This window comes from Hyla sarda, chromosome 3 (assembly GCF_029499605.1).
Source record: "Hyla sarda isolate aHylSar1 chromosome 3, aHylSar1.hap1, whole genome shotgun sequence".
In the NCBI taxonomy this organism is placed as follows: Eukaryota; Metazoa; Chordata; class Amphibia; order Anura; family Hylidae; genus Hyla; species Hyla sarda.
Window position 1 is genome coordinate 268,606,184 of NC_079191.1, and position 15,712 is coordinate 268,621,895.

The window sequence follows — 15,712 nt, forward strand, 5'->3', positions numbered from 1 at the left end:
GGCAATGCTTGCGGGTGACATATGTGAGTAGTACCCCGCTGGGCTGATAATCAATTGGGGGGGGGGGGGGGGGGGGGGGCAGAACAGTGCTGGCGGGTAACATAGGATTAGTTTCCCGATGTGGGGACAGCGCTGGGCTGGGCTGATAATACATTCCCGAGGGAGAGGGGCCCAACCGGTATTGCGGTATAGGGGAAAATTCATATCGTGTAGCCCGAAAAATTCGGTTTTCGGTATCAACCGGTATACCACCCAGCCCTAACTATTCCTTCTTTTTTTAGTTTCTTTTATTTATTTTTATTTATTTATTTTTTGGGGGGGGGGGGGCTTGGTACTCAACAAATTTTGAAAAAAAACACCAAGAGGGCCAAAAATGCCATTTCCACTCAAAGGCAAAAACGCAAGAAAAAACGCAAGAAAAAACACCAAACGCAGGAAAATGCAGTGGCGTCGTTTTTCAGGCTTTTTTTGGGCTTCACTTACTTAATCTTAATCTTCACTTACATGCTGCAACATTTCCAGGCATATGCCACATCCCTGCTAAGAATTTTTTTTTGTATCTGCTGCTATTGTACATATTACACATATGGAGAATTTAGCTTTCATTTTCATTTAAGCAAAATCACAGTTAAATGTTGCCGTGACCTGGGTATCTAGTCATCGGGTGGGTCTTGGCAGCTGATCTATACTCCGTGAGAGATAGCAAAATGTCCCAAATCACAGGATGGAGGTCTGACCCTACCCTTCAGAATGTTATATTGTTATGAAATATCATTTAAGTGTCACTGCCATTTAAAACAACTTTTGACATGTCAAACAGACATGTCAAAAGTTTAGATTGAGCTCAGTCCTGAAACCTGCTGCGATCGCGAGTTTAAGCTGAGCGAAGTGAAGAAGTACTGGCATATTCTTGCAATGTGCCATCATTTCTTATACGTGGAAAAATTGAACAATACTTTAAGGGTACGTTAGGCACGCAGGTTTGATGCACAGGATTTGTAACTGCCGATTAGTAGCTGTGCTCAGTCATTTAGTTTTCATTGAAATCTAAAAGCAGAAAATCCTGCGCATCAAATCTGTGTGCATGTGAACGTAGCCTAAAGGGATTATCCAACAGTTGCTGGAAAACAAACGGTTTGGCCATTCAGAAGCACTAATACATGCACTGTATATTGCTCACTGGTAAATAAAATTCACTTTAACCCCTTGCCACAAATGGACATATATATATATATATATATACGTCCATTTTTCCTGTGACTAAACGCAAATAGACGTATATATACGTCCATTCCCGATCACGGTGCTGCAAGCGTGGGCTGGGGCCGGCAATCGCATATCGCCGGGAACCCGACGCAGCTGTCATGAGCGGGGCTCTGATCCTGACAGTTAAAGGGGTACTCTGATGGAAAACTTTTTTTTTTTTTTTAAATCAATTGGTGCCAGAAAGTTAAACAGATTTGTAAATGACATCTATTAAAAAATCTTTACCCTTCCAGTACTCTTTAGCAGCTGTATGCTACAGAGGAAATTCTTTTCTTTTAGAATTTCTTTTTTGTCTTGTTCACAGCGCTCTCTGCTAACACACAGTGCTCTCCGCTGACACCTCTGTCCGTGTCAGGAACCCTCCAGAGCAGAATAGGTTTGCAATGCAGATTTTCTCCTGCTCTGCACAGTTCCTGATACGGGCATTAGATGTCAGCAGAGAGCACTGTGGACAAGTCAAAAAAGAAATTCAAAAAGAAGAGAATTTCCTCTGTAGCATACAGCTGCTAAAAAGTACTGGAAGGGTAAAGATTTTTTAAATAGAAGTAATTTACAAATCTGTTTAACTTTCTGGCACCAGTTGATTTAAAAAAAAAAATGTTTTCCACCGGAATACCCCTTTAACCCCTTCAGTTTGGGAATAAAAGTAAAAAAATAAATAAAATGCCCCTTTGCCAAGAAAAGCCCGGTAGTATCATAAATGAAATAAAAAAAATAAAAAAAACACACAAATTATATAGATATTAGGTATTGCCACAACCGTAATGAGGTGTACTATAAAGCTATAATGTAAATTATCCTGCACGGTAAACGCCATAAAAAAATTTTTTTAAATAAAAAAAAACGCAACATTTGCCAATTATAAATACAAATAGCGGAATAAAAAAGATCAAAAGGTAGCATGTATCGCAAAAAAGATATCAATAAAAAGTAAAGCTTGTCCCGCAAAAAATAAGCCCTCACTCAATGGCGTCGGACGAGAAATAAAAAAGTTAAGGCTGTCGGAACATAACACAAAAAGGGAAAAAATTTATTTTGTTCAGAAAAAGAACATAAAAAGCTATATAAAATGGGTTTTTCATGTTCCTTGAAAAAGTCTATCTGACAAAACGTACGTCAGAACGTGTGGTGCCTGGGTGTAACATGGGTGAGTGCAATATCTTAGAATCATAGTATGGTATATTACATTAGCACATTAGGAGAGTGGTAGGAAGTTTACAAGCCTGATATAGTGCATCCCACCTTGGGGTTAACATTGATTGTGCAATACACTACCTACCTCTGTCTCCCACCTCATGTTAGTATATATGATTTTTGCACTTTCTCTTGACCATTATATGTATCATTGACATCCAGTCCCATCTGATTGTATTTTAATTAACTCTTTGGTGTTCCCTATATGTGTTATGTGTTTGGATTTAAAATAAAAACATATTTTAGTATCAGTAGTAAGTGCTCAGATGCTTTTGTGTACAATAAAATGGGTATCACCATAATCGTACCGACCCACAGAATAAATATAACATCACTTTTATCATCCAGTGAACATCATAAAAAAATTTTTTTTTTTTTAAAAGCCAGAAATTTTCCAGTTTTTCACAACATTTGTGAAAAATGCTTCATGCATCAACAAAAAATGCACCACTTATAAAGTACAATAGGTCCCGAAAAAACAATCTCAGAATCGCTCGGCTCAGAAAAAGCTATTACCATTTAAACATGTCAAATAAAAAATTTTTAAATTTTTTTAAAAAAAGAGCCTGGTCATTAAAGGGGTATTCCAGGAAAAAACTTTTTTTTTTTAAATCAACTGGCTCCAGAAAGTTAAACAGATTTGTAAATTACTTCTATTAAAAAATCTTAAGCCTTCCAATAATTATCAGCTGCTGAAATTGAGTTGTTCTTTTCTGTCTGGCAAAAGTGCTCTCTGCTGACATCTCAGGAACTGCACAGAGCAGGATAGGTTTGCTATGGGAATTTGGTTCTACTCTGGACAGTTCCCGAGACACGTGTCATCAGAGAGCACTTAGACAGAAAACAACAACTCAACTTCAGCAGCTCATAAGTACTGAAAGGATTAAGATTTTTTAATAAAAGTAATTAAAAATCTGTATAACTTTCTGGATCCAGTTGATATATAAAAAATGTTTTTTCCCTGGATAACCTCTTTAACCACTTAAGGACCCTGGGCGTACAGGTACGCCTTGATGCCCTGGTACTTTAACCCCTTAACGACGCAGGACGTATATTTACGTCCTGCGCCGGCTCCCGCGATATGAAGCGGGATCGCGCCGCGATCCCGCATCATATCGCGTCGGTCCCGGCGCTAATCAACGGCCGGGACCCGCGGCTAATACCACACATCGCCGATCGCGGCGATGTGCGGTATTAACCCTTTAGAAGCGGCGGTCAAAGCTGACCGCCGCTTCTAAAGTGAAAGTGAAAGTGACCCGGCTGCTCAGTCGGGCTGTTCGGGACCGCCGCGGTGAAATCGCGGCGTCCCGAACAGCTGATCGGACACCGGGAGGGCTCTTACCTGCCTCCCCGGTGTCCGATCGACGAATGACTGCTCCGTGCCTGAGATCCAGGCAGGAGCAGTCAAGCGCCGATAATGCTGATCACAGGCGTGTTAATGCACGCCAGTGATCAGCATTAGAGATCAGTGTGTGCAGTGTTATAGGTCCCTATGGGACCTATAACACTGCAAAAAAAATGTAAAAAAAAAGTGTTAATAAAGGTCATTTAACCCCTTCCCTAATAAAAGTTTGAATCACCCCCCTTTTCCCATAAAAAAAATAAAACAGTGTAAAAAAAATAAAAAATAAACATATGTGGTATCGCCGCGTGCGTAAATGTCCGAACTATAAAAATATATCATTAATTAAGCCGTACGGTCAATGGCGTACGCGCAAAAAAATTCCAAAGTCCAAAAAAGCGTATTTTGGTCACTTTTTATATCATAAAAAAATGAATAAAAAGTGATCAAAAAGTCCGATCAAAACAAAAATCATACCGATAAAAACTTCAGATCACGGCGCAAAAAATGAGTCCTCATACCACCCCATACATGGAAAAATAAAAAAGTTATAGGGGTCAGAAGATGACATTTTTAAACGTATAAATTTTCCTGCATGTAGTTATGATTTTTTCCAGAAGTGCGACAAAATCAAACCTATATAAGTAGGGTATCATTTTAACCGTATGGACCTACAGAATAATGATAAGGTGTAATTTTTACTGAAATATGCACTGCGTAGAAACGGAAGCCCCCAAAAGTTACAAAATGGCGTTTTTTTTTTCGATTTTGTCGCACAATGATTTTTTTTTCCGTTTCGCCGTGCATTTTTGGGTAAAATGACTAATGTTACTGCAAAGTAGAATTGGGGACGCAAAAAATAAGCCATAATATGGATTTTTAGGTGGAAAATTGAAAGGGTTATGATTTTTAAAAGGTAAGGAGGAAAAAACGAAAGTGCAAAAACGGAAAAACCCTGAGTCCTTAAGGGGTTAAGGGGTACTCCGGTGGTTAATTCTTTTGACTATATGGCATCTTCTTCGCAAGTTTTTTTGCAATATACATGTGTTATATGTTTTGGCAGCATGTATGTGTTTTTCTTACCTGTTTGTTGGGCAGGAAGTTCTGTAGTTCAGAGGGTTTTCTTTTACTGTTGTTCACAGTTCTGAGTCTGTTGTGGACAAGATGTCATAGCTTTTTTTTTCTCTCTGTCTGCATGAGAGGAATAAGCCACGCCCCCTCATCTCATTCAGCTGAGTACACAGCCCCTCCCCTCCCCCCTGGTCTGTATTCTATGGACACAGGTCTGCACAGTAGAAGAACCTCACAGATAAGTGTTATCTGAAGGGGAGGATGAGAAGGTGCACGGGCTGGGGATGTATGGACTGCAGGGGAATAAATCTCATACTGGGAATGATCTCTATGGGGGAGATTTATCAAAACCTGTGCAGAGGAAAACTTGTCCAGTTGCCCATAGCAACCAATCAGATCCCTTCTTTCATTTTTCACAGGCCTTCATAAAAATGAAGGCAGCAAGCTGATTGGTTGCTATGGGCAACTGGGCAAGTTTTCCTCTACACAGGTTTTGATAAATCTCCCCCTATATGTGAAGGGGGAGGGGGGGGGGGGGGGGGGAGGGACTTCTGAATGACACATGCTGGGAGTTGTAGTCCCTGTTGTGTGTGTGTGTGTGTATGCTTGTGTTTACAAACCAGTGTGCCTCCAGCTGTTGCAAAACTACAACTCCCAGCATGCCCTGACAGACTTTGGGCATGCTGGGAGTTGTAGATTTGCAACAGCTGGAGGTACACTGGTTGGGAAACACTGTTCTAGCCTATTCAGCATACACATCATGTTACACCAGTGTTTCCCAACCAGTGTGCCTCCAGCTGTTGTAAAACTACAACTCCTAGCATGCCCAAAGGCTGTCAGGGCATGCCGGGAGTTATAGTTTTGCAACACCTGGAGGCACCCTGGTTGGGAAACACTGGTGTATGCCCTACAGAGGTGTGGTGAACTACAACCCCCAGGAGACTACAGAGGCAGCATGCTGGTGTTATACCACAGACTGAAGACTCCTGAATGACACATGCTGGGAGTTGTAGTCCCTTTTGTGTGTGTATGACAGTGTATCCCAACCAAGGCTGATTATATTAGTGTGCAGTGTATAAGGGGGCTGACCCGGGAAAATAGTAGGATGGGTAAAGGGCGGAACAAACAAACAAAAAAAAAAGGAGCCGCCCCAAACCAGCAAGGCATGTGGCATGCTGGGATTTGTAGTTTTCAGCACAGCAAGAAACAGGAAATAGAAGCAAAGATAGGAAAACAAAGTGGGGGATAAAAAGACAACAAAGAACGGAAATAGAGTAGGCTAAACAACAAGAATAGAAATTAAACAAAACAAATAGGGTAAGTCAAAAACGGAAAAACACGTTGACCACCGCAGTACCCCTTTAAGGACCCAAAAATGGAAAAACCCTAAAATGCTGGTGTTACCCTAAATTTTTTATTTATACAAGGGAAAAAATGAAAAAAAAAAGCCCCCCAAAACTTGTAACCCCATTTCTTCTGAGTAAGAACATACCCCATATGTGGATGTAAAGTGCTCTGCGGGTGCACTACAATGCTCAGAGGAGAAGTAGCGCCATTGGGCTTTTGGCGAGAAAATTTTTCCGGAATTGAAGGCCACGTGTGTTTATAAAGCCCCCATAGTGCCAGAACAATTGACCCCCCCCCCCCCACATGTGACCCCATTTTGAAAACTTATAAGGGGTACAGTGAGCATTTACGCCACACAGGTGTCTGACAGATTTTTGGAACAGTGCTCCGTGAAAAAGAAAAATTACATTTTTCATTTGCTCAGCCCATTGTTCCAAAGACCTGTCAAACGCCAGTGGGTTGTAAATGTTCACTGTACCCCTTATTACATTCTGTGGGGGGTGTAGTTTCCAAAATGGTGTCACATGTGGAGGGGTCCATTGTTTTGCCCCCACAGAGGGCTTTGTAAATGCTTCTATTCCAACCAAATTCTCTCTCCAAAAGCTCAATAGCACTCCTTCTCTTCTGAGCATTGTAGTTCGCCAGCAGAGCACTTGATGTTCACACATGGTGTGTTTCCATATTCAGAAGAAATGGGGTTACAAATTTTGGGGGGCATTTTCTCCTATTACCCCTTGTAAAAATGTAAAATTTGGGGAAAAACATTTTAGTGAAAAAAACATTTTTTTTTTCATTTACACATCCAACTTTAACGAAAAGTCGTCAAACACCTGTGGGGTATTAAGGCTCACTGTACCCCTTATTACGTTCCTTAAGGGGTGTAGTTTCCAAAATAGTATTCCATGTGTTTTTGTTTTTTTTGCTGTTCTGGCACCACAGGGGCTTCCTAAATGTGACATGCCCCCCAAAAACCATTTCAGAAAAACTCACACCAAAATCCAATTTTTGCTCCTTCCCTTCTGAGCCCTCTACTGCGCTCGCCGAGCACTTCACATACACATGAGGTATTTCCTTACTCAAGAGAAATTGGGTAACAAATTTTAGGGTGATTTCTCTCCTTTTACCACTTGCAAAAATTCTAAAACTGGGTCTACAAGAACATGCCAGTGTAAAAAATGAAGATTTTGAATTTTCTCCTTCACTTTGCTGTTATTCCTGTGAAACACCTAAAGGGTTAACACACTTTGAATACTTTGAGGAGTGCAGTTTTTATAATGGGGTCATTCATGGGGTATTTCTAATATGAAGGCCGTTCAAATCCACTTCAAAACTGAACTGGTCCCTGAAAAATTCAGATTTTTAAAATTTTGTGAAAAATTTGAAAATTGCTGCTGAACTTTGAAGCCCTCTGATGTCTTTCAAAAGTAAAAACATGTCAACTTTATGATGCAAATATAAAGTAGACATATTGTATATGTGAATCAATATATCATTTATTTGGGATGTCCGTTTTCCTTATAAGCAGAGAGCTTCAAAGTTAGAAAAGTTGGAAATTTTCAAATTTTTCATAAAATTTTCAAATTTTTCACCAATAAATGATGCAAGTATCGACAAAATTTTACCACTAAAATAAAGTAGAATATGTCACAAAAAAACAATCTCGCAATCAGAATGAAAAGTAAAAGCATCTCAGAGTTATTAATGCTTAAAGTGACAGTGGTCAGATGTGCTAAAAATGTTCGGGTCCTTAAGGTGAAAATGGGCTGGGTCCTTAAGGGGTTAAGGTAAAAAAAAAATGGGTCCGTCCTTAAAGAGGTTAATTATATTCACCCGGATAACTCATTTGAAGGGAATCTGTCAGACTGTTTCACATAGTGGGTAGGAGTTTAATAACCCGTTATGGACGCAGGGTTTTTCCGTTTTTGCACTTTCGTTTTTTCCTCCTCACCTTTTAAAAATTATAACCCTTTCAATTTTGCACCTAAAAATCCATATAAGGGCTTTTTGTTTTGCGCCACCAATTCTACTTTGCAGTGACATCAGTCATTTTACCCAAAAATCTACGGCGAAACGGGGAAAAAAATTGAAGTGGTTTTAGTGGTCTGACACGAAATTGAAGAAAAAATTTTGTAAATCTTGGGGGCTTCCGTTTCTACGCAGTACATTTTTCGGTAAAAATGACACCACCTCTTTATACTGTAGGTCCATACGATCAAAATGATATCCTACTTATATAGGTTTGATTTTTGTCGTACTTCTGAAAAAAATCATAACAACATGAAGGAAAATTTATACATTTAAAATTGTCATCTTCTGACCCCTATAACTTTTTTATTTTAGCGTGTATGGGGCGGTATGAGGGCTAATTTTTGCGCATTGATCTGAAGTTTTTAGCGGTACCATTTTTGTATTAATCGGACTTTTTTATTTACATGTTTTTTTTTTTATGGGAAAAGGGGGGTGATTTGGACTTTTATTGGTTAAAGGGTTAAATCACATTTATTAACTTTATTTTTACACTTTTTTTGCAGTGTTATAGCTCCCATAGGGGGCTATAACACTGCATGCACTGATCTTTTACACTGATCACTGCAAAGCCATAGCTTTGCATTGATCAGTGTTATTGGCGGTCGATTGCTTAAGCCTGCATCTCAGGCTTGGAGCAATCAATCGCCGAACGGACGCGCCGGAGGAAGGTAAGAGGACCTCCGCTCGCGTTCTAGCTGATCGGGACACCGCATTTTCACTGCGGTGGTCCCGATCAGCCCCACTGAGCAGCCGGGAAGCTTTTACTTTCGTTTTAGAGGCGGCGTTCAACTTTGAACGCCACATCTAAAGGGTTAATAGCACGCCACACCGTGATCACTGCCACGCGCTATTAGCCCTGGGTCTTGGCATGAGTTACATGACGGGACCGACCCGATATGACACGGGGTCAACGTGTTACCCGGCGTTATATCGCGGGAGCCGGCCAAGGATGTAAATATACGTCCTTGGTCGTTAAGGGGTTTTCCAGTGTCAGAAAAAAAAAATCATATATTGCTTGGGACAAGGTAAAATAAAAAAAACTACTCCTGTTGCAGCCCCTGCTACAGTCTTTTACTGGCCTCTATCTCTTCCTGCTTCCAAGGTGAGCCTTCTTAACAGGACCTGGCTAATCAGCCAATTACTGACTGGAGTCCACTGTTGGCAGTTACTGTCTGATCAAGCAGGTCCAGCTCAGACATCTCGTCTTGGAAACAGCACTGACCAGCTGGGGTCCGGAAGGTGCTGGAATGGAAGCTAAGGTAAGGAACCAAGGTAGGTATGACTTTTAGAACTTTTGCTGGAAAAATTTGCAAATTGTTTTTATATATACCTATATATGCAAGTACAGCCGGGCAGATCATCTCCTAGCATTTCCATCCCCTATGGCTGCTTGCCTCCTCCACCTGCATTTGACACGGTGCTTGGGGGTAGAAATGCTTGGCATTTGAAGCGACTGGCCTTGCCTGTGGGCACTTTCTTCTCATTTGCATATATATAAAAAAACGCAAATTGCTTTGTTCACAAGCGGAAGGTCACAAAGATAAAGCTATGCCTACGAAGGGGCTTTTAACTCCTGCATGGGATTAGGGGTTGTCGAAAAGGCAGAAAAGATCTTACTTTTTTTGCTCCCCTGTGCTCATTTTCGCCCTTTGCACATTTCAGTAGTATACTTTCCGAAGTCATAAACATCATGTGTGGGCGTGGTTTCGCCCACATGCGTTGATCGTGACTGGCACCCAACCTCTCTTATCTTTAAAGGCATTCTTCCGAGATGTGCATGGTGGAAGTGAATGCTGGGGAGCAGAACAGGTATGACATTTTCTGCTCCCTGGATAACCTCTTTAAAGTGAAGCCTTACTGTAAAAATGGCCAGACAGCTCTGATATTAAAGAGTTTGTGTCACCAAAATGCTGTTTCTTTTACCCAATCTCGTGCAAATTCATCAGACATGTTAACTTCAAAGTTAAAACACAGTTAGTGTTAACCACATCTACTACTAATTTGGTTCTGATTAAAGGGCTTTCTTTTTATTACAGCCTGATCACAACTTTAACTATGTATAAACTAGAATTGAAAGTGTTACTGTCATTTATAGAAATGTTGACATGTGAAACAGACATGTAAAATGTTTTGAACGGTCCGGTCCTAGTGTTCAAACTCCCACCAAGCTCTAGATATAACCGGGAGAAGCGTAGGCCATGTGCTTAACACCCCGGCTCGCCACCTGATCCCAATAATAACCAGGAGATGGGCTCCATTTTAAGTCTATAAAGTCACTCTCCTGCAATGAGTAGAATCAGATATGCGAGCCAGCAAGTGAAGCACGCACACACACTTCTCCTGGCTACATCTGGAGATCGGTGGTGGTGTCAGCACTGATACCCAACAAATCAAAGCCTACATAGTAACACAGTAAAGCTTTAAACAATATGATAAGTTAGTGTACTTACAGTATATCGGATAACCATCTCTGTTAGCACACGCTGCAGCCAATGTTCTACCAACATGAGAAAAACACAATGAGAAACACCCCATGTGTCCACCTCGAAGTGACAAAAAATGTTTGTTGGGAATACGGCAAGCCTATCAAAAATAAACACAAAAGGCACAAGATGTTACCAAATACAGAAATGACAAATAATAAATGTCCAACCTGCTAGTAAGAATAAAAGGGCCCTAAGGCTGAAATACCTATACAAGCAGAAATGGAAAATCAACGCCAAAGTCTAATGATATTCTGCATACTGTGCATGAGAATGCGGTTTCCGCAACTGCATAGAAAACATTTTTGCGTATAAATCTGTAAAAGTTGCATACTTGGAGATTCTAGACAGAAAAGCAAACAGATGCACATTAAAAGCACTTTAAAGTGGTACTACACTGGAAAACATTTGTTTTAAATCAACTGGTGCCAGAAAGTTAAACAGATTTGTAAATTACTTCTATTTAAAAATCTTAATCCTTCCAGTACTTATCAGTTGCTGTATGTTCCAGAGGAAGTTCTTTTCTTTTTGAATTTCCTTTCTGTCTGACCACAATGATCTCTGCTGACACCTCTGTCCATTTTAGGAACTGTTCAAAATAGGAAAAAATCCCCATAGCAAACCTATCTTGTTCCAGACAGTTCCTAAAATGGACAGAGATGTCAGCCGAGAGCACTGTGGTCAGACAGAAAGGAAATTGAAAAAGAGAAGAACTTCCTGTGGCACATATAGCAGCTGATAAATACTGAAAGGATTAAGATTTTTAAATAGAAGTAATTTACAAATCTGTTGAACTTTCTGGGACTAGTTGATAAAAAAAAAATAAAAAAAAATGTTTTCCAGGAGAGTACCCCTTTAAACTGCACATTTGTGCTATATAAACTTAGCGTTTTAGGAAACTTACACACGGTATCATTCTTGATTTTAACCCCTGTTTCTTTATAGTACAGGACTTTGGAAAAATATCAAAAAGTAGTAAATAGTGATATTTTTTTACAAACATTTTAGCAACACTTAATAATCTATAGGTTACTTTGCAAGCAGAAGATTTTACATGTACCTGACCAGGCAGTCGAGTCCACTTGAAAGGTTCCTTTTTCTGTCTAGAGTCGGCTGAATTATTTTCCGTCATAGCACTGTCATTCTGAAGGTCAGAGTTTAGGTTTTCCTGTTGGGCAGCCATACTGTAATTTTGGTTTACCTTAAATACAAAACATTAAAAAGAAAACTTTCAATTGTAACAGTGTGTTCACTTTAAAGTTGTACAAGATAAAAAAAAGATTACTTACATGATCAGGTAGCTTTAGGCCTTTAACAGATACATAAAGAGTAGATGGGTAACGGTTTCTGGGATATTTTAGCCACCATTCGTAGACATGAGTGCTGGAAGCTACCCTAGCTCTGGAAGGAGGGTAATAAAGTTGAAGGCGTAATTTTTTATCTACATTGAGAACTTCATTGGCACCAACAATCTAAAAGTGAATGGGAAAAAAAAGGATGTAAGGCAAAAAATATACAATAGTTTTTTTGTTTTTGTTTTTAGAATAGTTATGATTTTTAATTCACAAGATAACAAATAGGTTGGCTGACTATCTGATGCATGGGGGTCCTCCAAATCGTACTGCCACTGATCACGGAAATGAAGAGGCCAAGGATCCCTGCTCTAGGAAACTACAATTTTGCCTTATTCAAGTGAAACCGTTTCTATTGAAAAGTGTTATGAACAAGTTAGGGAATAGTTGTACAGAAAAGTAACACAACAATAATCTGAAGGCAACCCCATCCTAACAGGGCACAGTCTTCTTAGACAATGGCCCTGATTTACAATTGTAAACCCTACCTGTTTTGTCAGGTTGTGTGCCAAATTCAGGCGCATTGCGCCACAAATTGTGCCTGAACAAAATTTCAAAAAACCAACCATCCATTTTACTTAGAAAACCCCAAAAAGGGGCGTGGCTGTTCGGAAAAGGGCCGTAGCCACTGAAAGGGGCGTGTCCCGACATTTTCAAAAAATCCCAACATATTTACTAAGATTTCCCCAAAAATGTGGTGGATTTGAGCTCTGGAAAACCCCACAGATCAGAGCATGTGTAAAAAAAGCAAAATGTAGGGAAAAGTGCAAAACGTAGGGAAATATTAGTAAATACCATGGAAAAATACTTGTGGGGAAACAAAACCCACAAAGAAAACAACACTCCATTCTTGGAAAACCAGGGTCAAAGTATATAATATTTGCTTGAAGATGGAAGGTTTGAAGAAAGATGTAAAATACCAGGAAAAACAGGAAATGTAAAATACCTTTAGGAAAGCCCACGCAATTTTTTGGAATCCTTTCTCCTTTATTTCAATATCCGAGTTGGAGTTAAAACCTTCTTCGTGTGATAAATCAAGGATCTGTAACACAATGTATTCAAATTCAAAAAACTCCAAAAGTAAAAATGTGTACCTTTATTAGGAATAACAATACATACGGTATAGTCTGTTCAATGGAAAAACAACAACGGAGGGCAACAAATCAAAAATTCAAGATTTACCTATAAAATCAGAAATGATGGCGACGACAAAAAGAACCTAAATAGGATTGCAAGTTTACATAACAAATGAACTGCACAGTAATCCCAATACATGCAATGCATCCAAAATGCTGGGCCCTTCAACCACCAATAGATAACAATACAAAGAAAAAGCAGATCTCACAACAATTTAGCTTGCAATTTGGAACTGTTTCCATGGCAACATTTCAGCTTCTGGCTCCACCCATCTGAAGCGTGCTACTGCCCTACATGGCTTTATCTCGCAATCAGTAGGGGGTCTACTTTTTTTTTTATCTAGAAAGTTGACTGTATTACAGAATAACTCTGGTTAGATTATGACATTTATATTTTCAATTTGTAAAGGACATTTTGTTTTAATGCACTAAGCAAGGTTTGCAGAGACTAAGAAGTGGCAGATCATTGGAACCCTGGGGGGCGTGGCTTGGCATGCTGGCGGACGGCAGCAGACCTTGAGAGCTCTGGCCGGGCCATCTCTCTCAGGGCAGCAAGAAGGCTATGGGAGGCAGGCATAAACATAAAAAGAAGCCTGAAGCTACTTTGGAAGTCCAGGAGTCCACCCATACCACTGCAGCATTCTTCCACCCCCAGAGAAGAGAAGAACGGGGCTCAGATGCAGCAGGCCTCCTCCCAGTCATCCTCCTCAGAGATGCCGGCAGTGAGCAGCGCTGCGCGTGCTCCGCGCTCAATAATGGCGGAAGCGTCCGCCTTACATTGTGATCTGCAGAGTGGTCGGGCGGCCGACTCTGCAGCCCCGACGGAGAAAATCAGCGCACCCCATGATCCAGGTACACACCTAGCCCCGGCCCCACAGCTTGATCAGCAGCTCTCCACTCTTACCTCCTCAGCTGCTCCTGCTCAGAGTGGCTTGCAGGCGCTGCTTCCACTACCACAGAGGGGTGGGAGAGAGGCATCTCCTCAGCTTCCATCTTCTCTATTGCAACGCAATAGCTTAGAGCTGCAGAGAGGTCCTGATAAAATCAGCGCCACACAAGTCCCAGGCTGCCTGTGACAGCCACCTTGCCACCAATGAGAAAGCAGTCTACATCTCTACTGTGCAGCAGCCCCTTCCCCCTCATGATAGGGACACTTCTGGACTCACATGGCATCAAGTCTCACAAGCCTCTCCTGTCCCATATGGTTCTTTAAACCAGCAATTAACCTTGCCTTCTGTTCCAGCACCCCAGTTAACTCATTCCATGTCTCCATCCCTTTATTCTCCCGGTGGAGCAGCTCCTATCTCTATGGTTGATATGGACTCAGGTGCCTCGGCATCTAGTGAGGAATCTACTGACTACACTAGCCCACCGGAATATTGGGGTGCCAGCCCACTGGCAAAAAAAAAAAACTTTTCAAAACACCACTGAAAAATGCTCCTACTGAGAGACAGGGATCTGACTATTCTCCAGATGATTCCAGACAGAGAGCTTCAAGCTCTCGCAGGTGCTCGCTCACCAGTACGCCTACCACTGTTCTGCCACCTGATCCACGTATCCAGCTGAATGCGTCAGACCCACCATAACCATCTCCTGAGATGGCAGCACATACGCTAAAAAGCCATCCAGAACTCTAAGCACTCTTGGCCTTACTTCCCACAAAAAAGGACTTACTCACTCTAGCTACAGATCTTAAATCAGCCTGGGAGGCAGACCTGGAGCCTGTTCACTTAGATGTCACAAAATTGAAACTACAAGTCCGTGACCTGAAACACAGGGATGTGGAAATCCTATCGCCCGACACCCAGGACATGTAGTTCCGGGCGCTGGGCAGGTGAATTTTTCATAGATTTTGCCCTGTATCGGGCTAGCAGGGCCGGACCGACTTCCCCCCCTTTTTTTTTCATAACGCCGGTGTGAGGTGTGGGAGCGGATGTAGACTTGCATGGGACGCAAGTCTGCACCTCAGACGGCACTCAGGGTGTATGGATTGGGCTCCTGATTCCTGCCCGCTCCATACTCGGCGGTCCTCGGCATTTCAGATGCCGGGGGCCGCCGCTAATAGCCCGGCATGCGGCGATTGCTGCGGCAGGCTATTAACCCTTTAGATCACCGCTGTCAAAGTTGACAGCGGTGTCTAAATGGATCTTTTAACCATCCCTGGTGGTCTAGTGGGGTGGATCGAAACCCCCCCCCCCCCCCCCGCAGCGCGATCGTGTGGGGGCGATCCCCTGTGGAGGTAGCCGGAGGGCTTACCTCTGCATCTGTGGCTGCCCCCATAGATCTGAATTTGATTGAGCCGGCCTTGAGCAGTTTCAATCAAATGAACACAGATCAAATGGAGTTCAATAGAACTGCATTGAACTGTGTGAGGAATCTAAATGATTCCTCCTAAAAAAAAAAGTGTATAAAAAAAAAAAGTTTAATAAAAGTTTAAAAATACCCATTAATCCCTTCCATATTAGAGGTACGTTCACACGGGCGGATTTATTT

At 41.4% G+C, this 15,712-nt stretch overlaps 1 protein-coding gene across 6 annotated transcripts in view; it reads right to left on the reverse strand.

Moving 5' to 3' along the window:
• AHI1 (Abelson helper integration site 1) overlaps window positions 1-15,712 on the reverse strand; it is a 248,488-nt gene that overhangs the window by 212,008 nt on the left and 20,768 nt on the right. For all 6 annotated transcript variants that reach the window (XR_008891361.1, XM_056566604.1, XM_056566601.1 and 3 more), the window contains 4 exons: window positions 13,030-13,125; window positions 12,021-12,203; window positions 11,792-11,932; window positions 10,699-10,831 (listed from right to left, as the gene is read on the reverse strand). Coding sequence is in view for 5 of the 6 variants with exons in the window: in XM_056566604.1 (XP_056422579.1) it covers window positions 10,699-10,831; window positions 11,792-11,932; window positions 12,021-12,203; window positions 13,030-13,125 (553 nt within the window). In the remaining variant the exon portion in view is untranslated. The remainder of the gene's footprint in view (window positions 1-10,698; window positions 10,832-11,791; window positions 11,933-12,020; window positions 12,204-13,029; window positions 13,126-15,712) is intronic.